The sequence below is a fragment of the Scyliorhinus canicula genome, chromosome 19 (assembly GCF_902713615.1).
Source record: "Scyliorhinus canicula chromosome 19, sScyCan1.1, whole genome shotgun sequence".
Taxonomy (NCBI): domain Eukaryota; kingdom Metazoa; phylum Chordata; class Chondrichthyes; order Carcharhiniformes; family Scyliorhinidae; genus Scyliorhinus; species Scyliorhinus canicula.
Window position 1 is genome coordinate 104944009 of NC_052164.1, and position 26843 is coordinate 104970851.

Sequence of the window (26843 nt, forward strand, 5' to 3'; positions counted from 1 at the left end):
TCTTACTTCCAGGGTAAACCAAGGAGGGCCAGATACTTGGTTGCGATTAGTGCCACGATTGTCCTGTGGCTGGTTACTGCCCCCTGGAGAGGGGATAGAACAAAGAACAATACAGCACAGGAACAGGCCCTTCAGCCCTCCAAGCCTGTACCGGTCATTAAAGCAATGTTGACCAAAACCGTCAGCACTTCCTTGTGCCGTATCCCTCTATACCCATCCTATCCATGTATTTGTCAAGATGCCTTTTGAACGCCGTTAATGTATCTGCTTCACAACCTCCCCTGGCAAAATGTTCCAGGCACTCACCACCCTCTGTGTACAAAAACCTGCTTCGCACATCTCCTCTAAACTTTGCCCCACGGACCTTAAACCTATGCCCTCTGGTGACTGACCCCTCCACCCTGGGAAAGAGTGCCTGCCCATCCACTCTCCATGCCCCTCATAATCTTGTAGACCTCTGTCAGGTCACCCCTCAACCTCCGTCATTCTCATGAAAACAGTCCATGTCTATTCGGTCTCCGCATAGCTAACACCCTCCAGACCAGTCAACATCCTGGTAAACCTCCTCTGCACCCTCTCCAAAGCCTCCACATCCTTCTAGTAGTGTGGCAACCAGAATTGTGTGCAATATTCCAAGTGCGGCCGTATCAAGGTTCTATACAACTGTACCATGATTTTCCACATTTTATACTGTATGCCCCGTCCAATGAAGGCAAACATTCCATATGCTTTCTTGACTCCTTGTCCACGTCTTTTGTCATTTTCAAATATCTGTGGATCTGCATGCCCAGATCTCTCTGACTTTCTATAATCTTAAGAGTTTTACCATTTTCGGTATATTTCCCCTCTGTTAGACCTCCCAAAATGCTTTACCTCACATTTGTCCGGATTAAACTCCATTTGCCATTTCTCTGCCTAAGTCTCCAACCTATCACTGTCCTGCTGTATCCTCTGACAATCCTCAACACTATCTGCCACTCCACCAACCTTGTTGTCATCCGCAAACTTACTAATCAGACCAGCTACATTTTTCTCCAAATCGTTTATGTACACTACAAAAAACAGAGGCCCCAGAACGATCCCTGTGGAACACCACTAGTTATAACCTTCCATTCAGAAAAACACCCTTTTACTGCTACCCTTTGCCTTCTGTGACTGAGCCAGCTCTGTATACATTTTACCTCTGATCCCGTGTGACTTCAACTTTTGTACCAATCTGCCATGAGGCACCTTGCCAAAGGTTTACTGAAGTCCATGTAGACAATATCTACTGTCCTCCCCATATCAATCGACTTTGTCACCTTCTTAAAAAACTCAATCAAGTTAGTGAGGCACGACCTCCTCTTCACAAAACCATGCTGTCTATCGCTAATAAATCCTTTGTTTTCAAGGGCAGCACGGTAGCATGGTGGTTAGCATAAATGCTTCACAGCTCCAGGGTCCCAGGTTCAGTTCCCGGCTGGGTCACTGTCTGTGTGGAGTCTGCACGTCCTCCCCCTGTGTGCGTGGGTTTCCTCCGGGTGCTCCGGTTTCCTCCCACAGTCCAGAGATGTGCGGGTTAGGTGGATTGGCCATGCTAAAATTGCCCGTAGTGCCCTAAAAAGTAAGGTTGGGGGGGGTTGTTGGGTTACGGGTATAGGGTGGATACGTGGGTTTGAGTAGGGTGATCATGGCTCGGCACAACATCGAGGGCCGAAGGGCCTGTTCTGTGCTGTTCTATGTTCTAAATGGGTATAAATCCTGTCCCGGAGAATTCTCTCCAATAATTTACCTACTACCGACGTGAGGTTCACTGGCCTATAGTTTCCAGGATTATCCCTGCTTCCTTTCTTAAACAGCGGTACCACAATTAGCTATTCTCAAGTCCTCTGGGACCTCACCTTAAGCCAATGAAAATACAAAATGTCAGTCAAGACCCCAGCAATTTCCTCCCTTGCTTCCCTCAGTATTCGCAGGTAAATCCCATTTGGCCCAGGAGACTTATCGACCTTAATGTCTTTTTTAAAAACCCAATACCTCCTCTTTTTTGATGTCTCCTCTACAAGGGGTAAGGTGGGAAAGTGGAGTTGAGATTATCAGATCGGCCATGATCTCACTGAGTTGTGGAGCAGGTTTGATGGCTGAATGGTCGACTTCTACTCCGATGTCTTAGGGAAAAATAAGTAAAATACCGCAGATGCTGGAATCTGAAACACAAACAGAAAATGGCAGAGATGCTGACCAGCCTGCCAGGGTTTTCAGGTGTCCGTCTGTTCTCCTTTATAAGGAGGCTGATTTGAGACTCGAGACATTAGACGCAAGGTCGCTGACTGGAAATTTGGAAAGCAGAGCTCATGGGAATCATCTTATCAACCCTCTGGTGCAGATTTGAAGAGAAACAGGGAGTTTTTTAATAATTAGAACATAGAACTGTGCAGCACAGTACAGGCCCTTCGGCCCACAATGTTGTGCCAAACTAGTCTGAAACGAAGATCAAATCAACCTACTCCCAATCATTCTGGTGTGCTCCATCTGCCTATCCAATAACCGCTTGAAAGTTCTCAAAGTGTCCGACTCCACTACCATAGCTGGGAGTACGTTCCACGCCCCAACCACTCTCTTGAGTAAAGAACCTACCTCTGACATCCCTCCTATATCTTCCACCCTGAACCTTATAGTTATGCCCCCTTGTAACAGCTACATCCACCCGAGGAAAAAGTCGCTAACGTCCTATCTAGCCCCCTCATCATCTTATACACCTCAATTGTCACCTCTCATCCTCCTGCACTCCAATCAGGAAAGCCCTAGCTCCCTCAACCTTTCCTCATAAGACCTACCATCCAATCCAGGCAGCATCCTGGTAAATCTCCTTTGCACCCTTTCCAATGCTTCCACATCCTTCCTATAGTGAGGTGACCAGAACTGCACACAATACTCCAAATGTGGTCTCACCAGGGTCATGTATAGTTGCAGCACAACCTCACCGCTCAAACTCAATCCCCCCGTTAATAAACGCTAACACACTATAGGCCTTCTTCACGGCTCTATCCACTTGGGTGGCAACTTTCAGAGATCTATGGACATGAACTCCGAGATCTCTCTGCTCCTCCACATTCTTCAGAAACCTGCCGTTAATCCGCATTCAAATTTGTCCAACCAAAATTAATCACCTCACACTTGTCAGGGTTAAACTCCATCTGCCACTTTTCAGCCCAGCTCTGCATCCTATCAATGTCTCTTTGCAGCCTACAACAGCCCTCCACCTCATCCACTACTCCACCAATCTTGGTGCCATCAGCAAATTTACTAACCCATCCTTCAACTCCATCATCCAAGTCATTGATAAAAATCGCAAATAGCAGAGGACCCAGCACTGATCCCTGTGGTACACCGCTGGTAACTGGGCTCCAGGATGAAAATTTACCATCTATCACCGCCCTCTGTCTTCTATGTGATAGCCAGTTACTTATCCAATTGGCCAAATTTCCCTCTATCCCACACCTCCTTACTTTCTGCATTAGCCAACCATGGGGCACCTTATCAAATGCCTTACTAAAATCCATGTATATGACATCAACTGCCCTACCTTCATCTATATACTTGGTTACCTTCTCAAAGAATACAATCAAACTTGTGAGGCAAGACTTACCCCTCACAAATCCGTGTTGACTATCCTGGATTAAGCTGTATCTTTCCAAATGATCATAAATCCTATCCCCCAGGACCCTTTCCAATAATTTACCTGTGACCGAAGTGAGACTAACCGGCCTATAATTCCCAGGGTTATACCTATTCCCTTTCTTGAACAAGGGGACAACATTCGCCTCTCTCCAGTCTTCTGGCACTATTCCTGTCGACAGTGAGGACATAAAGATCAAAGCCAAAGGCTCTGCAGTCTCCCAAAGAATCCGAGGATATATCCCATCAGGCACAGGGGACTTATCTATCCTCAGGCTTCTCAAAATTTCTAACACATCTTCCTTCCGAATATCTACCTCCTCCAGCCTACCAGCCTGAAGCATTGTTTCATGTATCTGAACAAGGTTTGCCTTGGAATGGGTCTCCTGGCCTGGGGGAATGCAAGTCCAGTTGGTGCTGAAGTATAGACAATGTGCCCAGTAAGAAAGGCCCAAACATCGACTCCACTGTCCAGTCGCTCAGGTCAGTATGTATCGGCTGGTTTTGAGGTCCAGGCACTGGGGCTGAAGCTCCACATTCAGGGTTGTCACCGTCACAAGGAAGCCAGCTCAAATCAGAAGCCGATGTGGAGAGAGAGCTACAATAACCACTGCAGATAATACCATGTGATTCAACCTCCAGAAATACCTGTAAGTGGGGTAGGCAATCAAATCTAAACTAAGGGAAAGGTAGCAAACATTAGTTGAATATTCACAGTGTTTTTATTCTTTCAAAAGTAGTTTTTAAAAAACAAGGTGCATGCGCAAGCTCTTCAGTGAGCGACAGTAACTGCATTAAAACTCACTGAGGAGCCAAACAGCAATAACAAAGTGCAGATTCTTTTTCTAAATTCTGTTTTTTCCAGAACATTCCAGTTAATATGAAATAAAACAGTACAGGAAAATAATAGCAATGGTTAGGAGTTAGGAGTGGGCAAAATGTGAGGAACCTCCTGCTCCCAGTTTCACAGCATTACCCGTGCTCACATCTGCCCAACATTCACTGCTGCTGCAAACTCCACTTCTGTGTCCCAAGGAGCAGCTACGGCCCTTTTTCTCCCCCTGTCCTTTTCCTCATTCTACCATGGTCTCTCTCATAAGGGAGAGAGCGAGAGAACCATTGTGAACCATCCCTCCCAGGCAGTCTGTGGAACCTGCTGCACACTCTGTGTTTCTGACTGTGCCAGGATTCTGAGTTGCTGCATGGGGGGGGGGGGGAAGAGAACCAAGTGAAAGCTAAGAAATTGTTTGGAAGGAGAGGGGAGATTCTAATAGAGAATCTGAGCTGGTGAAAACATTTACTTGAATAAAGACACAAACATTCCCACTTCCTCGCAGTGTGCCCTGGATCTCCCTCCCTAACAGCACTGTGGGTCTACCTACACCCCAGGAACTGCAGTGATTCAAGGCAGCAGCTCACCACCACCTATCGAGGGAAATTAGGGATGGGTAATAGATGCTGGACTAGCCAGTGACAGTGTAAATTAATAAAATCCCGTCTGTTCCGGAGATTGAATATTGCCACCTGCAATGTTCCAAGAATCACAATTCCTTTGTCAGACGAGGAGGTTAATCAGTCAGAACAATGTGATGTCCTGAGGATTAAACCTGCAATGTGACTGGAAGGAGACATTACCGCTGACTGTCCTTCATTTCTCACTTGAGAAAACAGGCCATCAGATTGAAGGCCAAGTTGGGGAATGGTCACAACATCAGGACTCAAAAAGACTGAAGCAAACAAAAATCTCCCCCCACTCCCCAACTCTGATCAACTTGGGGGAAGATAGGGATCAGAGTGGGAGACATTTAAAAAAAAACAAATGTAAAGAAAATCAAATTCAGCAAACTATCTTCTCCGCTGGGAGTTGTGAACACAGCAGCCTAACCCCCAGCCTCCTCTGGGACCGGAAAACATTTAGTTCACTAACAACGGGCTGGATTCTCCGCTGGCGGGATGCTCCGCTTTGCCGGTGCCTGGGGGTTTCCCGACGGCCTGGGGCTGCCCCACAATGGGAAACCCCATTGACCGGCCGGCATAACGGAGAATCCCGCTGGCGGGCTGAACCAGAAATGTGGCGGGGTGGGACGGAGAATCCAGCCCAACATTCTTCTTTTAAATTAAACAATAAACCAAACAGAATTTCATACTGTAATGAGATTAAAGATCACTGCTCAATACCTGCTCACCAGGCTGTCATTTCAAGGCATAGGTTTATATATATTTATACTGCACGTGTTTCCACACAGCTGTTATTCTATATACTATAGATATATATTTAGTTAAAATTTCTTAAGTACAACTCCTCAATGTACATAATATAAAATTTATCCAGTGCTTGTTTACACAGTAAACAAGATACATCCAGAAACCCACGACATATCAAATTAGAACAGTCATCATGTCTCCATGCATTAGAGTTTAAAATTAACACATTAAAACTAGTCTTTTCTTTAATAAGACAAAATTAAAAGTACTCTTGGATGCTGCGTTTCAGGGGTGGGGATGGGCAAGTATCAGACACTCTGTGCTTATGTTAAAGCTGCCAAGTTGGTGATTAAGGAGTTCCCCCCCCCCGAGCTATGTGACTGATTTTAGATTATTGGGGAGGAGGTAACTGAACAAAGTGGAGAACATGTCACCAATAAATATTAAAGAAAACAGTATCACTATTCAGATGTGATTCAGGGAAATATAGAAGGAGCATAGGATTGGAGCAAGGCCAGATGTAAGAACACTCAGGACAAGTCAGCCAGCCAGCCTAGGAAGACAGGACACGCCTCAGTTGGCCTGAGTTAAAGGTTCTCCATCTGTTCTCATTTCTTTTTTACCTCCTCCCTCAATAAAAGGGCAAAATTAAACAATTTGCTGGCTCACACAATGAAGGCCAACAAGCACTATGGACAGTGTGTACATTTTAGAAATTGCCCAGTGATAGCTCAGGCACAGAGAGAACTAACAATTAACCCAATCACAGGATGTCAGGGACTGTGCAAAATCACAGTCTCTGTAATCCTTTTGAGCTGAAACTAATCTCTTCGATTCCACGTGATTTCTTGTCTTACAAATCAAAGTCACATTTTCATTATCAAGAGTGGAGACCGGCTGGGTGCAGAATTAACACTAGACAAGTATTAAAATCACAATATTGGAGTCCTGCAAAATATGCCCCGATTCGTACTTTCTACTGGGAAGTAGTTTATTATTATAGGAGTCACAGGTATATATTACCCACCACCTCATGTAGTCTTGTCACAGTTAACATCTCCGTAGGACCTTTCAAAAAGTTTGGATTTGACTAATGTCCTGATAATGCCGACTGATTGAATGTCTGGGCCAAGCTGCCTTCTATATTCCAGTAGAATAGACAGGTTGTGCGATAGGCTGACCAGGAACAATGGAGGCCAGGTTTCACATGGTGTCTAATCAATCTGTTTAGCTGCAAAGCTTGGATGTTGTGAGGTTACAATTAACCCTTCATGTCTCTTTCTTTAAATTTAATTCCTTTCCCCATCACATTCTTTAAAAGAGGCGAAAGTGAGAAATGGTGTCTGGAAGATACAGGTCCCTCGGGAATGAGGAGGTAGGGAAGGAGACAGGAAAAGACAGAACAAAGGAAAAGTTGGAAAGAACTGAGACAGAACGTTAGACATGGTCACTCCCCAGAGAAGCAGACACACGTTTCAGATGGACAAAAGAAAAAAGAAAATGCTTGGACCCTGCAGATTGACTCCATAGGTCCTGTGGATATTCTGGTCATTGAGTGGTTCGCTTGGCTCTTGGGGGGGGGGGGGGGGGGGGGGGGGTGGTGGTGGAGCTGGGACTGTGGACTCAGAGGTTATCATCACTGTACTGGTTCCAGAAACGAAGTCTCCCTTCTCCTGTCTTGATATTGAAAACATTCTGTGCCATTGTTAAGAAGCTCGGCCCTTGTTAGCTGGATGGTATTTTTAGCTCCGTCTAACAGTTAACAAAAACAGGGGTTTCACAGAATTTTCTCTGTGGACTCAGACAAAAGTTAATTAACTTGGGCAAGTAAATGTTACTCCTGTCAGTAAATCCCGGTAACCCAAATCTCAGTTCAGAGTTGGTTAGCTTCCTTAAATCGGAAATTGCAACTTACTAAATGCAAGTTTTGTTTTTATTTGAAATATAATTTTGCAGGCGTCACAGAAGCAGCGAAACGGCAGTTCCCCCAGTTCAGGAGAGCAGTTAGGGAAGCTGGGAGTGTTTGCCTGTCAGACGGTGGTAATTCTAACCAGATGTGTCAGAGGCATTCAGGCAAGTCACTGCAAAAAAACCAAAAAAAATAAATAAACGTTTAAATAATTGGCCTGAGCCCGATTCCCTGGTTTGTAATTCGGAGGATCTGGAACAGCAACAGACCGTCTCTATCCCTCTCTGTAACAATTTGTGGTTTTAATGTTTCAAAAGACTTGCAAGAAAAATTCTGCAACTGAAAATAAACATACTCCAAGAGAGAGACAGAGGCTGGTGCAGAATCTGCAGCTCCTGCAGCACAGTGTATTTCAGCAGTTGATCTGAGCTGTTTTCATTCTGCAGCAGTTGCTGGTTGTACTTTGGAAACGGTCAATGGCTGCAGGGCTGGTGACCCTGGACTTTGTGAGAGCCCTTTGCGTAACCCCTCCCTCCTCTGCCCCTCTCAATTCCGGTGCTGTCAATCTGGCCATTGGTTGGTTCAGCTCTTGGTCAAGGAATTTGTGTTACACGATGAGGACACGAGATGATCTGTTAAAACGTCGCTGTTGCTGTAAGACAGTTCAAGCTGCTTTGTTCTCGCATGTCCGGAGACTCATATCCGCGAGGAAGGACAGGAGAGTTCGTAAAATAAAACATAGGCATCACTTGTCCGTATCTGGCTCGATGACATTGGGGTCACTCTGGAAAGAGAGACAGAGAGTATATGATTTGTACAGCTCGTTTTCCTCCCCCCTCCTTCCAGCAACAATGCAACAGTTGAGGCCGTTAATTAGACGCTGAATGTCTCCATCAATGGCTTTCAAAGGACAGGCAGCTCTCTGACTGGTAGTGGATTTTACTCTCCCCAATGCGCCCTTTCTAGAAGGGTCACTGAGTGAGGAATCCTGGCTGATCTTTGCCAAACTCCAGGTAGGCACTGAGTAAAGAACAAAATTGCTCCCTTCCTTAGCATCACTACAGGGCAGACATGAAGAAATTAATATGTTTCTCTATTTTGCAATTCACCATGAATATTGGTGAAGTAGTGCCTTTGGGTGTAGCATAGGGAGGGCGGGGAGGTGGGACTCACCTGGAGTCGTTATAGTTGTACCACTCTGCAGACTGGGGGTTCTTGCAGTATGCAGTGTAATGGCCGCCCATGGTGGTGCCCGAATGATTGGACACAGCATAGAGATTGTAAACTGCATGAACTGCCGAGAGAAAGAATGAAAAACATATTGTTCCTGTGTTTTTTAATCAACCATAGCAACCATTACAATTGGAGAAGCTTTACTTCTGGCCTTATGGCAGAATATTCCATGACGCAGCACTGATAAACCCGCAGTTAAATCCTTTCCTTTGATGCTCTCGATTAAACTTTTATCCTTTTTTCCATCTACATACAGAATGGATTTGGAAACTTGTGAATTTAATCCCTCTCCGTACTCCTCCGGATATTTGATCTCAATGGGCAGGATTGACCAGCGCACTGTGTCCAAAAGGCAGTAAGTAGATCCCTCTTCCGGAATCGACCTGGCTCACCACGCCCCACAAGATCTAAGGCGATCTCGTGAGATGTCGCGATGTGAATTCCGCCCATTGTGGCTGGATGACGTTTTAGCAAATCTGCACATAATAATAATAATCTTTATTGTCACAAGCGGACTTACATTAACACTGCAATGAAGTTACTGTGAAAAGTTACCCCCTAGTCGCCACACTCCGGCACCTGTTCGGGTACACAGAGGGAGAATTCAGAATGTCCAATTCACCTAACAGCACGTCTTTGGGCTGTGGGTGGAAACCGGAGCACCCGGAGGAAACCCACGCAAACGCGGGGAGAATGTGCAGACTCCACACAGACAGTGACCCAGGCTGGGAATCGAAACCAGGACCCTGGCGATGTGAAGCAACAGTGCTAACCACTGTGCTGATGATTAGAGCGAGACAGCTAGTCTCACTTGAAAATGCAGTCCCACGATCTAAAGCTGGCTTTGGGATCTAACTCCTTCGCCTTGGAGATCTCGGGTGCTGGCTTCCACAAACAGGGACCAAATGGATCGGCATTCGTGGGGGCACACCGCTGGTGCCACACAGGCACCTTGGCACACTGGCAGTGCTACCTGGGTCCCAGCCTGGCACTGTCAAGGTGCTCAGGTGATACTGCAAAGGTGCAAAGCTGGCATTTGTCCCACGACTGGGATCGGACCCAGGGATGCTCTGTGTGGGTGCAGGCTGGCCTGAGGCTTCCTTTATAGGCGAGTTGGGGCTTGGAGGGCAGTTCAGGGTCATCCGGGGGGGGGGGAGGGGGGGTGGGGGGGTGGGGGGGGGGGGAGGGGGGGGGTGGGGGGGGGGGGGGGGGGGGGGGGGGGGGGGGGGGTTGTGAGATTGGGGATGGCATTTAAAAATGGCATCCTGATTTTCTACTGTGCTGAGGCGTTCCGGCGAGTGGTGCTCCTACAGAAAGCACAGCCTTGGCAGAGAATTCCCTGCTGAAGCCCTGAATGGGAACAGAACCCTGTTTGTTAGCGTGAGGTTGTTCAGCGCTCCGAGCGCCGGGAAACACTCGCTAAACCCAGCTTGCTATGGGACGCTGTTCCCATTCGGGGAGATCACGGCCAATGTCTTTTCACCCTTTACCCAAATGTGAAGAACACATTTAAAAATCGATAATTGGAACTTTTCTAACTCTTTGGCATTCAGGAACGGAGGTGATTCGCAGCCCAGAGCATTGAGATTGCCCCAGGCATGGAACCCTCAATTCTTGATCCCATTGACGTGCAGAGTGCTGTTTCTGACCAGCTGGATAATAACTCAGTCTGACCAAAATAAAAGACTTGTATTTATATAGCACTTTTCAATAACATTGGATATTGCAAAGTGAATTACAGCCAATGAGCTGCTTTTGAAGTGTAGTCACTGTTGTAATCGGGAAGTGGGGTAGCTAATTTGCTCACAGCGAGACCCCCTCAGGCAGCGAGACCCCACAGGCAGCGAGACCCCCTCAGGCAGCGAGACCCCCTCAGGCAGCGAGACCCCCTCAGGCAGCGAGACCCCCTCAGGCAGCGAGACCCCCTCAGGCAGCGAGACCCCCTCAGGCAGCGAGACCCCCTCAGGCAGCGAGACCCCCACAGGCAGCGAGACCCCCACAGGCAGCGAGACCCCCACAGGCAGCGAGACCCCACAGGCAGCGAGACCCCACAGGCAGCGAGACCCCCACAGGCAGCGAGACCCCCACAGGCAGCGAGACCCCCACAGGCAGCGAGACCCCCACAGGCAGCGAGACCCCCACAGGCAGCGAGACCCCCACAGGCAGCGAGACCCCCACAGGCAGCGAGACCCCCCCAGGCAGTGAGACCCCCACAGTCTGCACGTTCTCCCTGTGTGTGCGTGGGTTTCCTCCGGGTGCTCTGGTTTCCTCCCACAGTCCAAAGATGTGCAGGTTAGGTGGATTGGCCATGCTACATTGCCCCTTAGTGTCCAAAACTGCCCATAGTGTTGGGTGGGGTTACTGGGTTATGGGGATAGGGTGGAGGTGTGGGCTTGGGTAGGGGGCTCTTTCAAAGAGCCAGTGCAGACCCGATGGGCCAAATGGCCTCCTTCTGCACTGTAAATTCTATGATTCCATGAAATCCCCACAGACACACAGCAAAACCCCCACAGACACACAGCAAAACCCCCACAGACACACAGCAAAACCCCCACAGACAGCAAAACCCCCACAGACACACAGCAAAACCCCCACAGACAGCAAAACCCCCACAGACACACAGCAAAACCCCACAGACACACAGCAAAACCCCCCAGACACACAGCAAAACCCCAGAGACACACAGCAAACCCCCCCAGACACACAGCAAAACCCCCACAGACACACAGCAAAACCCCCACAGACACACAGCAAAACCCCCACAGACACACAGCAAAACCCCACAGACACACAGCAAAAACCCCCACAGACACACAGCAAAGCCCCCACAGACACACAGCAAAACCCCCACAGACACACAGCAAAACCCCCACAGACACACAGCAACCCCCCCCCCCACAGACACACAGCAAAACCCCCACAGACACACAGCAACCCCCCCCCCACAGACACACAGCAAAACCCCCACAGACACACAGCAAACCCCCCCACAGACACACAGCAAAACCCCCCCACAGACACACAGCAAAACCCCCCCACAGACACACAGCGAAACCCCCACAGACAGCAAAACCCCCCCAGACACACAGCAAAACCCCCACAGACACACAGCAAAACCCCCAGACACACAGCAAAACCCCCACAGACACACAGCAAAACCCCCACAGACACACAGCAAAACCCCCCACAGACACACAGCAAAACCCCCCACAGACACACAGCAAAACCCCCACAGACACACAGCAAAACCCCAGAGACACACAGCAAAACCCCCACAGACACACAGCAAAACCCCCCCAGACACACAGCAAAAACCCCCCAGACACACAGCAAAAACCCCACAGACACACAGCAAACCCCCCACAGACACACAGCAAAACCCCCACAGACACACAGCAAAACCCCCCCAGACACACAGCAAACCCCCCCCACAGACACACAGCAAACCCCCCCCCCCCACAGACACACAGCAAAACCCCCACAGACACACAGCAAAACCCCCACAGACACACAGCAAACCGCCCCCCCCCCCCACAGACACACAGCAAAACCCCCCCAGACAGCAAAACCCCCACAGACACACAGCAAAACCCCCACAGACACACAGCAAACCCCCACAGACACACAGCAAAACCCCCACAGACACACAGCAAAACCCCCACAGACACACAGCAAAACCCCCCCAGACACAGAGCAAACCCCCCCCCCCCCAGACACACAGCAAAACCCCCACAGGCACACAGCAAAACCCCCACAGACACACAGCAAACCCCCCCCCCCCCGAGACACACAGCAAAACCCCCACACACACACAGCAAAACCCCCACAGACACACAGCAAAACCCCCCACAGACACACAGCAAAACCCCCACAGACACACAGCAAAACCCCCCAGACACACAGCAAAACCCCCAGAGACACAGCAAAACCCCCACAGACACACAGCAAAACCGCAGAGACACACAGCAAAACCCCCACAGACACACAGCAAAACCCCCACAGACACACAGCAAAACCCTCACAGACACACAGCAAAACCCTCACAGACACACAGCAAAACCCTCACAGACACACAGCAAAACCCCCACAGACACACAGCAAAACCCCCACAGACACACAGGCAAAACCCCCCCAGACACAGAGCAACCCCCCCCCCCCCAGACACACAGCAAAACCCCCACAGGCACACAGCAAAACCCCCACAGACACACAGCAAACCCCCCCCCCCCCCCCCAGAGACACACAGCAAAACCCCCACAGACACACAGCAAAACCCCCACAGACACACAGCAAAACCCCCCCCCCCCACAGACACACAACAAAACCCCCACAGACACACAGCAAAACCCCCACAGACACACAGCAAAACCCCCACAGACACACAGCAAACCCCCCCAGACACACAGCAAAACCCCCAGAGACACAGCAAAACCCCACAGACACACAGCAAAACCCCCAGACACACAGCAAAACCGCAGAGACACACAGCAAAACCCCCACAGACACACAGCAAAACCCCCACAGACACACAGCAAAACCCCCCACAGACACACAGCAAAACCCCCCACAGACACACAGCAAAACCCCCCACAGACACACAGCAAAACCCCCACAGACACACAGCAAAACCCCCACAGACACACAGCAAAACCCCCACAGACACACAGCAAAACCCCCACAGACACACAGCAAACCCCCCCCCCAGACACACAGCAAAACCCCCACAGACAGCAAAACCCCCACAGACACACAGCAAAACCCCCACAGACACACAGCAAAACCCCCACAGACACACAGCAAACCCCCCACAGACACACAGCAAAACCCCCACAGACACACAGCAAAACCCCCACAGACACACAGCAAAACCCCCACAGACACACAGCAAAACCCCAGAGACACACAGCAAAGCCCCACAGACACACAGCAAAACCCCCAGACACACAGCAAACCCCAGAGACACACAGCAAACCCCCCCAGACACACAGCAAAACCCCCACAGACACACAGCAAAACCCCCACAGACACACAGCAAAACCCCACAGACACACAGCAAAAACCCCCACAGACACACAGCAAAACCCCACAGACACACAGCAAAACCCCCACAGACACACAGCAAAACCCCCACAGACACACAGCAACCCCCCCCCCCCCCACAGACACACAGCAAAACCCCCACAGACACACAGCAAACCCCCCCCCCCACAGACACACAGCAAAACCCCCACAGACACACAGCAAAACCCCCCCCACAGACACACAGCAAAACCCCCCCCACAGACACACAGCAAAACCCCCCCCACAGACACACAGCGAAACCCCCACAGACAGCAAAACCCCCCCAGACACACAGCAAAACCCCCACAGACACACAGCAAAACCCCCACAGACACACAGCCAAACCCACAGACACACAGCAAAACCCCCCACAGACACACAGCAAAACCCCCACAGACACACAGCAAAACCCCCACAGACACACAGCAAACCCCCCACAGACACACAGCAAAACCCCCACAGACACACAGCAAAACCCCCACAGACACAGAGCAAACCCCCAGACACACAGCAAAACCCCCACAGACACACAGCAAAACCCCCCACAGACACACAGCAAAACCCCAGAGACACACAGCAAAACCCCCACAGACACACAGCAAAACCCCCCCAGACACACAGCAAAACCCCCAGACACACAGCAAAAACCCCACAGACACACAGCAAACCCCCCACAGACACACAGCAAAAACCCCCCAAGACACACAGCAAAACCCCACAAGACACACAGCAAAACCCCAGAGACACACAGCAAAACCCCCACAGACACACAGCAAAACCCCCACAGACACAGAGCAAAACCCCCCAGACACACAGCAAACCCCCACAGACACACAGCAAACCCCCCACAGACCACAGCAAAACCCCATAGACACACAGCAAAACCCCCACAGACACCCAGCAAACCCCCACAGACACACAGCAAAACCCCCCACAGACCACACAGCAAAACCCCCCACAGACACACAGCAAAACCCCCCACAGACACACAGCAAAAACCCCCACAGACACACAGCAAACCCCCACAGACACACAGCAAAACCCCCACAGACCACCAGAAAAACCCCCCAAGACACACAGCAAACCCCCCCCCCATACACACAGCAAAAACCCCCACATAACAGCAAAAACCCCCAGACACACAGCAAAACCCCCACAGACACACAGCAAAACCCCCACAGACACACAGCAAAACCCCCACAGACACACAGCAAAACCCCCACAGACACACAGCAAAACCCCCACAGACACACAGCAAACCCCCCACAGACACACAGCAAAACCCCCACAGACACACAGCAAAACCCACCACAGACACACAACAAACCCCCACAGACACACAGCAAACCCCCCACACACAACAAAACCCCACAGACACACAGCAAAACCCCCCCCACAGACACACAGCAAAACCCCCACAGACACACAACAAACCCCAGAGACACACAGCAAAACCCCCACAGACACACAGCAAAACCCCACAGACACACAGCAAACCCCCCACAGACCACAGCAAACACCCCCCACAGACACCACAGCAAAACCCCACAGACACACAGCAAAACCCCCACAGACACACAGCAAAACCCCCACAGACACACAGCAAAACCCCCCCCATACACAGAGCAAACCCCCCCCCCCAGACACACAGCAAAACCCCCACAGACACACAGCAAAACCCCCCCCCCCCCCAGAGACACACAGCAAAACCCCCACAGACACACAGCAAACCCCCCACAGACACACAGCAAAACCCCCCACAGACACACAGCAAAACCCCCACAAGACAACAGCAAAACCCCCACAGACACACAGCAAAACCCCCACACACACACATGCAAACCCCCCCCCAGACACACAGCAAAACCCCCACAGACAGCAAAAACCCCCACAGACACACAGCAAAACCCCCACAGACACACAGCAAAACCCCCCACAGACACACAGCAAACCCCCCACAGACACACAGCAAAACCCCCACAGACACACAGCAAAACCCCCACAGACACACAGCAAAACCCCCACAGACACACAGCAAAACCCCCACAGACACACAACAAAACCCCCACAGACACACAGCAAACCCCCCACAGACACACAACAAAACCCCCACAGACACACAGCAAAACCCCCCCCCACAGACACACAGCAAAACCCCCACAGACACACAACAAAACCCCAGAGACACACAGCAAAACCCCCACAGACACACAGCAAAACCCCCCACAGACACACAGCAAACCCCCCACAGACACACATGCAAACCCCCCCCAGACACACAGCAAAACCCCCACATACACACAGCAAAACCCCCACAGACACACAGCAAACCCCCCCACAGACACAGCAAAACCCCAGAGACACACAGCAAACCCCCACAGACACACAGCAAAACCCCCACAGACACACAGCAAAACCCCCCCCAGACACACAGCAAAACCCCCCCCCCCCCCAGACACACAGCAAAACCCCCACAGGCACACAGCAAAACCCCCACAGACACACAGCAAACCCCCCCCCCCCAGAGACACACAGCAAAACCCCAACAGACACACAGCAAAACCCCCACAGACACACAGCAAAACCCCCACAGACACATAGCAAAACCCCCACAGACACACAGCAAAGCCCCCCACAGACACACAGCAAACCCCCCAGAGACACACAGCAAAACCCCCACAGACACACAGCAAAACCCCCACAGACACACAGCAAAACCCCCACAGACACACAGCAAACCCCCCCCCCCACAGACACACAGCAAAACCCCCACAGACACACAGCAAAACCCCCCCACAGACACACAGCAAAACCCCCACAGACACACAGCAAAACCCTCACAGACACACAGCAAAACCCCCACAGACCAGCAAAACCCCCCACAGACACACAGCAAAACCCCCCACAGACAGCAAAACCCCCACAGACACACAGCAAAACCCCCCCCAGACACACAGCAAAACCCCCACAGACACACAGCAAAACCCCCACAGACACACAGCAAAACCCCCACAGACACACAGCAAACCCCCACAGACACACAGCAAAACCCCCACAGACACACAGCAAAACCCCCACAGACACACAGCAAAACCCCCCCCAGACACAGAGCAACCCCCCCCCCCCCCAGACACACAGCAAAACCCCCACAGGCACACAGCAAAACCCCCACAGACACACAGCAAACCCCCCCCCCCCAGAGACACACAGCAAAACCCCCACAGACACACAGCAAAACCCCCACAGACACACAGCAAAACCCCCACAGACACACAGCAAAACCCCCACAGACACACAGCAAAACCCCCACAGACACACAGCAAACCCCCCACAGACACACAGCAAAACCCCCACAGACACACAGCAAAACCCCCACAGACACACAGCAAAACCCCCCCCCAGACACACAGCAAAACCCCCCACAGACACACAGCAAAACCCCCACAGACACACAGCAAAACCCCCACAGACACACAGCAAACCCCCCCCCAGACACACAACAAAACCCCCACAGACACACAGCAAAACCCCCCCACAGACACACAGCAAAACCCCCACAGACACACAACAAAACCCCAGAGACACACAGCAAAACCCCCACAGACACACAGCAAAACCCCCACAGACACACAGCAAACCCCCCACAGACACACAGCAAACCCCCCCACAGACACACAGCAAAACCCCCACAGACACACAGCAAAACCCCCACAGACACACAGCAAACCCCCCACAGACACACAGCAAAACCCCCACAGACACACAGCAAACCCCCCACAGACACACAGCAAAACCCCCACAGACACACAGCAAAACCCCCACAGACACACAGCAAAACCCCCACAGACACACAGCAAACCCCCCCCAGACACACAGCAAAACCCCCACAGACACACAGCAAACCCCCCCCAGACACACAGCAAAACCCTAGAGACAGCAACGTGAGAACGACCAGATATTGGGCACGATTCTCCGACCGCCACTCCAGGTTGGAGTATCACGGGATTGCCGGGCAATTCACGCCACCCCGCCCTGGCACCCGCACGCGATTCTCCCGCCAAAAACGGCGTGTCGCGTTTTGGGACAGGCCGCTTGGAGAATCACCGCTCCGCGAGTGGCGATTCTCTGGCCTGGATGGACCGAGCGACCTGCCTAATCAGACCGGTTCACGCTGGCACGAACAACACCTGGTCGCTGCCGGAGTGAACAGTGCGCGACCGCTGCGTGTGGGCCCTGTGGGGGGGGGTGGGGGAGGATCGAGCACCAGGGGCGTGCTCAGGAGGGGCCTGGCCCACGATCGGTGCCCACTGATCATCGGGTCGGCGTCTCTGAAAGACGTACTCTTTTCCCTCCGCCGCCCCGCAAGATCAATCCTCCATGTCTTGCGAGGCGGTGGAGGGGAGGACGGCGCGGGTGACGTCATTTTTGCGCCGCCGGCCGCGTCATTCAGGCAGCGGCGCTTTGACGCGGGCGCCAAGGCCCGGTGCGCGAAATTGACACGCCACCGCTCCTAGCCCCCTGGGGGTGGGAGAATGGGGGCAAGGAGCGGCCTCCGACGCCGGAGTGAAACACTCCGGTTTTCACTCCGGCATCGGCACTGTCGTCTCCCTTTGGGAGAATCGCTCCCCATTGTGTTTATCTTTGTATTGCAGATGGAGAGATAAATATTGGCTGATACTCGAGGGTTATCTCTTCCACTCTTCTTCAAAATAGCGCCATGGGGTATGTTAGAAGGGCCCAGATCATACAAGAGGACACTACTGATAGTGCAATACTCCTTCCATATTGTACTGGAGCGTCAGCCTTGATTATTTTGGTCCCAGGTCCTGAAGTGGGATTTGAACTCACAACCTTGTCTGAGGCGCACATCCAGAGACGTGGCTGACACGCTGGCCGGCTGACACGCTGGCCGGCTGACACGCCGGCCGGCTGACACGCCGGCCGGCTGACACGCTGGCCGGCTGACACGCTGGCCGGCTGACACGCCGGCCGGCTGACACGCCGGCCGGCTGACACGCCGGCCGGCTGACACGCTGGCCGGCTGACACGCTGGCCGGCTGACACGCCGGCCGGCTGACACGCCGGCCGGCTGACACGCTGGCCGGCTGACACGCTGGCCGGCTGACACAGCAACATACCAGGACCGTGATGCAAACCGACAAATGTGCGATACAGATTCTGTACAAATACAACCATCCCATTACTCACCATTGTTTTCAGATGAGAACTCTCGCAGGTCGAGGTCCTTCAGTGGGAAATTTACAAAGGCAGAGAGTTTACTGGTACGAATCCGAGCTTCGGAGAATCGCTTCAAATCTGAATTAAATGCTGAGTCAAGGTTCATAGATTTTTAAAAATCAGATAAATTCCTGTTTTCCACTGGGATATCAAACAAAGGAACAATGAAAAAATGGGCAGCGGAGCCAGGGAACAATTTGAAGTAACATTGAGTAATGGGTATTTGGGAGCCTGGATCGGCTCCCCCACGTTTACCTGGTCAGTAATTCTGCCTCAGGGATCAGAACAGTTCTGGGACTCAGAACATTACTTTCAGCTTCAGCGTTCCTGAGTTAGGGGGAGAAAAGAAAACAGAGAGACTCGAAACCCACCCAGGGACACCTTCCCCATCACATTCAGTAACTTAGTCAACACCACCATTACTTGAATATTTGTTTTTGGGACTATGTCCCCATTGCTGTCAGGTAAGCTGCTGGGGGCTAGCAGGCAGCTGCCATGGAGCTCACAGCTCCCGCTGCCGATACCGCCCCCCGCATTTCTGGGTCAGAGGCCGCGCATACACACGGCGGCCTCCAGCGGCCACGCCATGTTCCATGGCGGAACCCACCCGCGGACCTGGACCACCGAAATAGTGCCCCGCAGCGGCCTCTCGCACACCCCAGACCACCCGCACACATTGCCCACAAACCGGAATGAAGCCCCCCCTGCCACCAATCGACCCTTCCCCCGAGTGTGGCAGCCCCAGACTGAATCCGCAGCCGCCACGCGAGTATCACGGACAGTGGGACCAGACAAGTCCCACGGCGTTGGGAATTCGGCTGGTCGGGTACGGAGCATCGCAGGGCGGCCCTCAGGCAATGGCCCGAGGCGGGGGCCCGAGGCCCAAGGCGGTGGCCCGAGGCGGTGGTCCGAGGCGGCGGCCCGAGGCGGTGGCCCGAGGCGGTGGATACTCGGCGCGGCGCACTCAGAAAGTACGATGATTTTCAGGGGAGGCGGGAAATTGCGAAACAGGCACCGGTCCCGACTGTGCACGCCAAAACGGATTCTCCGCCCCATCGCGATTTCGGCATCAGCGGTGGGGGTGGGGGGGGGTGGGGTGGGATCAGTGTCCAGCAACCCATATCCCACTGAGAGTCAGTACTCACAAGAGATGAGAGAATACCAGCAGAACAATGTCACTGGGCACACAATAAACAGGACTGCGTGTGTGAGAAGAAGGGCAAGAGGGAGATACACAACTAAACAGGGATACAATAAACATGAGACACACCAAACACTAATGAGTTGTGAGATTCTGGCTTGCAATGATTGGGATTACACAACCCGTCTTCAGCGTGGGCTGGTACCTATAGTGAGGGAAACATCAGGTCCAATTCAGTCTCGACTGGAACTAAAGTTCCACGAGATGAAATGAACATTGGTCCAGCTCACTGTTACTCACGTCCCAAATCCCCTCAAATCCAGCAGATCACAATATCTGGTCATGTTAAATAAACCCGCGAAACATCAGTGTAATGATAAGGATTGAGTGACAGAAAACACACACAATCTTGTTAGAAGTGACATATCTGAAGGATACGCAACACAAGGATCTTTGGGAATTTCTGGATTGTGAATTTCTTGGTACATTTCCTTCGAAATTTGCATCTGTAGCAGGTCTGCAACATAGAATGTGCAAAGTTAGAGTCAGTAAAATAGGAGCCTATACCCCACTCCCCAGTCAATCAATCTATCTTTAGTCAAAGAAAGGCAGGAGCTCGAATTCAAAACCTAGTCTGTGTTGATTTATGGACAGTCGGTAAAGAACAAGGCCATTCAGCCCATTGAGTGCGTTCTATCTAATTTGATGGCCGACCTGTGCTTCAACTCCATTTACTACTATAATTCCATTTCCTTGATGCACCCAACAAACATCTAGTGATTGAAGTCTTGAAGACCTCAATGGCCCCTAGCACCGCAACATTTTGGGCAGAGATCTATGCAGGTTTCCACGACTGTGAGAAGCAGTACTTCCTAACACACCCCTGCACGTTCTGGTTCAAGTTTTAGTCATCCTTGATTCTCACACCCGAGGAAATGTTTCCCTCAAACTGTATTACCATTTTAAATATCTCAATTAGATCATCCTTTCTCTTCTATACACAATGAAATACAAGCCTGGACTATGATTTAGCGTTCATTACATTATGAGTTCGCTAATTTGCTAGCGAGGAGGACTTTTGGAAAACAGTGGACAAAGCAGAGGCAAACTAGTGAAAGTTACAACTAGTTGTTGCTCTATGACTTATGCACATAAGGGCACTGGATAAGAAGAGTATTAGACTTGGCTGTGACGTCCCAGGGTAAAATGCGAACATACTTCAAATCAGTCCAGTGCATGAGCAGGTGTTGAGAGTCCAGCGAAAGTCAATCTCCTCGTCAGAGGAAGGGAGCAAGCAAGATCCATGGATACAAAGTACACATTGAACAACATGTAGGAATAGAACATTTCTCAAGGAGGCCAGTACTGATGACTCATACCACAGACAGTTTGTTCTCGAGATACAAACATCAATGTCTAGGCCAGCATTTATTGGCATCCCAAACTGCCCTTGAGAAGGTGATGTTGAGTCACTAACACTGGTGCACCCACAGTGCTGTTAGGGAGGGAGATTTTAGGATTTTGATCCAAAAGTACATGATGCTGCTGGGTGACATTTTGTTAAAACAGCTGGACTGTCCAAAGGGAGTTTGAAAACTAGTCCTAGTTTCTGTTGGTCACTGACATTCCCAAGTGCCTGAACAGAAATCATCAAGAAAAAAGATTGTTGGTCACTCTTCAGTGATGTTTATTGAATAAATCACCTGAAATAATCACACAGAAATGCACAATAGAAGAGACAAAAATGCAAAAACACATTAACTTTAACACAAAAACTAAACTAAACCCCCAACAGTTGACAAGCTCCTTGAAAAATGAAATGAATGGGTAAAACCCCTCAACCCCCCCCCCCCCCCCCCTCTAATGGTGAACTTAACCTTCTCCGACCCCTTCAAACTGGCAAACCACCCCTGCACAAACAGGTCTCCAAAACTCTCCCTGCCCCTCCCATGACTTAAACGTAGAGTCCAAACTGCCTGGCAGGAAAAGGTGGTTGTTGCAGATGGGGGCTAGCGAAGAGAGGGAACAGAAATTCAAATGTTGCCTGAACTGCTTCCAAATTCTTAGGGCGCAGACAACCACTGAATTCAGGGAAAATTTCACCGGAGAGAAAGGCAATGATTTGATTTGATTTGATTTATTATTGTCACATGCATTAGTATACAGTGAAAAGTATTGTTTCTTGCATGCTGTACAAACAATGCATACCGTACATAGGGAAGGAAGGAGAGACTGCAGAGTATAATGTTACAGTTATAGCAAGGTGTAGAGAAAAGATCAACTTAATACGAGGTAGATCCATTCAAAAGTCTGATGGCAGTAGGGAAGAAGCTGTTCTTGAATCGGTTGGTACGTGACCTCAAACTTTGGTATCTTTTTCGTGACGGAAGGAGGTGGCAGAGAGTATGTCGGGGGTGCGTGGGGTCCCTAATTATGCTGGCTGCCTTTCTGAGGCAGCGGGAATTATAGATAGAGTCAATGGATGGGAGGCTGGTTTGCGTGATGGACTGGGCTACATTCGCGACTGTTTGTAGTTTCCTGCGGTCTTGGGCCGAACAGGCTTCATACCAAGCTGTGATACAACCAGAAAGAATGCTTCCTATGGTGCATCTGTAGAAGTTGGTGAGGGTCGTAGCTGACATGCCAAATTTCCTCAGTCTTCTGAGAAAGTAGAGTCGTTGGTGGGCTTTCTTAACTATAGTGTCGGCATGGGGGGACCAGGACAGGCTGTTGGTGATCTGTACACCTAAAAACCTGAAGCTCTCGACCCTTTTGTTGACATTGAGGGAGAGATTATTGTCATCGCACCAGTTCACCAGATTCTCTATCTCATTCCTATACTCTGTCTCGTCATTGTTTGAAATCCGACCCACTACAGTGGTGCCATCAGCTAATTTGAAAATGGAGTTGGAGGGGAATTTAGCCACACAGTCATTGGTGTATAAGGAGTATAGTAGGGGGCTGAGGACACAGCTTTGGTGTTGAGGATGATCGTGGAGGAGGTGTTCTTGCTTATCTTTACTGATTGTGGCCTGTGGGTTAGAAAGTTCAGGAGCTCGCTTCTGTTTGTCCCCAAATGGAACCCAGTTCGCTAAACCGCAACAATATCTTCTGGACATTGGCTGCCCAATAATAAGACAATAAATTGCGTCGGGGTAGATGTAGGGGTAGGGGTAGATGTAGGGGTAGATGTAGGGGTAGGGGTAGATGTAGGGGTAGGGGTAGATGTAGGGGTAGGGGTAGATGTAGGGGTAGGGGAGATGTAGGGGTAGATGTAGGGGTAGATGTAGGGGTAGGGGTAGATGTAGGGGTAGGGGTAGATGTAGGGGTAGGGGTAGATGTAGGGGTAGGGGTAGATGTAGGGGTAGGGGTAGGGGTAGATGTAGGGGTAGATGTAGGGGTAGATGTAGGGGTAGATGTAGGGGTAGGGGTAGATGTAGGGGTAGGGGTAGATGTAGGGGTAGGGGTAGATGTAGGGGTAGGGGTAGATGTAGGGGTAGATGTAGGGGTAGATGTAGGGGTAGGGGTAGATGTAGGGGTAGGGGTAGATGTAGGGGTAGGGGTAGATGTAGGGGTAGGGGTAGATGTAGGGGTAGGGGTAGATGTAGGGGTAGGGGTAGATGTAGGGGTAGATGTAGGGGTAGGGGTAGGGGTAGATGTAGGGGTAGGGGTAGATGTAGGGGTAGGGGTAGGGGTAGATGTAGGGGTAGGGGTAGGGGTAGATGTAGGGGTAGGGGTAGGTGTAGGGTAGGGGTAGATGTAGGGGTAGGGGTTAGATGTAGGGGTAGGGGTAGATGTAGGGGTAGGGGTAGATGTAGGGGTAGGGGTAGATGGAGGGGTAGGGTAGATGTAGGTAGGTAGGGGTAGATGTAGGGGTAGATGTAGGGGTAGATGTAGGGGTAGATGTAGGGGTAGATGTAGGGTAGATGTAGGGGTAGATGTAGGGGTAGATGTAGGGGTAGATGTAGGGGTAGATGTAGGGGTAGGGGTAGGGGTAGATGTAGGGGTAGGGGTAGATGTAGGGGGTAGGGGTAGATGTAGGGGTAGGGGTAGATGTAGGGGTAGGGGTAGGGGTAGGGGTAGGGGTAGGGGTAGGGGTAGATGTAGGGGTAGATGTAGGGGTAGATGTAGGGGTAGATGTAGGGGTAGATGTAGGGGTAGATGTAGGGGTAGATGTAGGGGTAGATGTAGGGGTAGATGTAGGGGTAGATGTAGGGGTAGATGTAGGGGTAGGGGTAGATGTAGGGGTAGGGGTAGATGTAGGGGTAGGGGTAGATGTAGGGGTAGGGGTAGATGTAGGGGTAGGGGTAGATGTAGGGGTAGGGGTAGATGTAGGGGTAGGGGTAGATGTAGGGGTAGGGGTAGATGTAGGGGTAGATGTAGGGGTAGGGGTAGATGTAGGGGTAGGGGTAGATGTAGGGGTAGGGGTAGATGTAGGGGTAGATGTAGGGGTAGGGGTAGATGTAGGGGTAGGGGTAGATGTAGGGGTAGGGGTAGGGGTAGGGGTAGATGTAGGGGTAGGGGTAGATGTAGGGGTAGATGTAGGGGTAGGGGTAGATGTAGGGGTAGATGTAGGGGTAGATGTAGGGGTAGATGTAGGGGTAGGGGTAGGGCTAGGGGTAGATGTAGGGGTAGGGGTAGATGTAGGGGTAGATGTAGATGTAGGGGTAGATGTAGGGGTAGATGTAGGGGTAGGGGTAGATGTAGGGGTAGGGGTAGATGTAGGGGTAGGGGTAGATGTAGGGGTAGGGGTAGATGTAGGGTAGGGGTAGATGTAGGGGTAGGGGTAGATGTAGGGGTAGGGGTAGGGGTAGATGTAGGGGTAGATGTAGGGGTAGGGGTAGATGTAGGGGTAGGGGTAGATGTAGGGGTAGGGGTAGGGGTAGATGTAGGGGTAGGGGTAGATGTAGGGGTAGATGTAGGGGTAGGGGTAGATGTAGGGGTAGATGTAGGGGTAGGGGTAGATGTAGGGGTAGGGGTAGATGTAGGGGTAGGGTTAGGGGTAGGGGTAGATGTAGGGGTAGGGGTAGATGTAGGGGTAGGGGTAGATGTAGGGGTAGGGGTAGATGTAGATGTAGGGGTAGGGGTAGATGTAGGGGTAGGGGTAGATGTAGGGGTAGGGGTAGATGTAGGGGTAGGGGTAGATGTAGGGGTAGGGGTAGATGTAGGGGTAGGGGTAGATGTAGGGGTAGGGGTAGATGTAGGGGTAGGGGTAGGGGTAGATGTAGATGTAGGGGTAGGGGTAGGGGTAGATGTAAGGGTAGGGGTAGATGTAGGGGTAGGGGTAGATGTAGGGGTAGGGGTAGATGTAGGGGTAGGGGTAGATGTAGGGGTAGGGGTAGATGTAGGGGTAGGGGTAGATGTAGGGGTAGGGGTAGGGGTAGATGTAGGGGTAGGGGTAGATGTAGGGGTAGGGGTAGATGTAGGGGTAGGGGTAGATGTAGGGGTAGGGGTAGATGTTGGGGTAGATGTAGGGGTAGGGGTAGATGTAGGGGTAGATGTAGGGGTAGGGGTAGATGTAGGGGTAGGGGTAGGGGTAGATGTAGATGTAGGGGTAGGGGTAGATGTAGGGGTAGGGGTAGATGTAGGGGTAGGGGTAGATGTAGGGGTAGGGGTAGATGTAGGGGTAGGGGTAGATGTAGGGGTAGGGGTAGATGTAGGGGTAGGGGTAGGGGTAGGGGTAGGGGTAGATGTAGGGGTAGGGGTAGATGTAGGGGTAGGGGTAGGGGTAGGGGTAGGGGTAGATGTAGGGGTAGGGGTAGATGTAGGGGTAGGGTAGGGGTAGGGGTAGATGTAGGGGTAGGGGTAGATGTAGGGGTAGGGGTAGCCACCCGGGTAATGAAAGCTAGCCTTGGAAATGTGAAAAGGTAACATCTCCAGTAGGGCTCTTCTCCCTCGGGGGAGTTGACTGGGATACATTCACTCCTGTCCAAGTTCAACTTGTAACCAAAGAAGGTGCCAAAAACACTAATGCAGCTTCATTGTCTCGTCCATGGAGTACTCGAAAAAAAAAAATTTTTAATCTTCCATTCAGTGATTGAAAGTTTCACCATCCTCAAGTTCTGGAGGAGTTCCAAACTGGCTGCACGAGCAGATACTGGGTATTAAATCATCCTCATTGGAAATCAAGTCCATTCAAATTAGGAGCAAAAGTAGGCCACTCGGCCCCTCAAACTGCTCTGCCACTCAGTATGATCATGGCTGATCTGATTGCAACCTTGCTTCCTCATTCCTGCCTGCCCCCAATCGCCTTTCACCCCCTTCTGTTTCCAGGATCTATTTACCTCTGCCTAAAATATATCCAAAGACTCTGCCTCCCTGGGATTAATTCATGGCTGTGGAAAGAAACCATTTTCGTATTCCATGTTCACCTCTCATTTCTACATTTTAGTCTTTTTA

General features: G+C 51.1%; 1 protein-coding gene across 1 annotated transcript in view; it reads right to left on the reverse strand.

The window, feature by feature from the left end:
• Positions 1-4360: 4360 nt before the first annotated feature.
• The window catches only part of LOC119954464 (ubiquitin carboxyl-terminal hydrolase 2-like), a 152433-nt gene continuing 129950 nt past the window's right edge, over positions 4361-26843 (reverse strand). The window contains 4 exon segments of the mRNA XM_038779690.1: positions 4361-8555; positions 8945-9065; positions 19274-19381; positions 20883-20961. Of these exon segments, the coding sequence (XP_038635618.1) occupies positions 8468-8555; positions 8945-9065; positions 19274-19381; positions 20883-20961 (396 nt within the window). The 3' untranslated portion in view covers positions 4361-8467.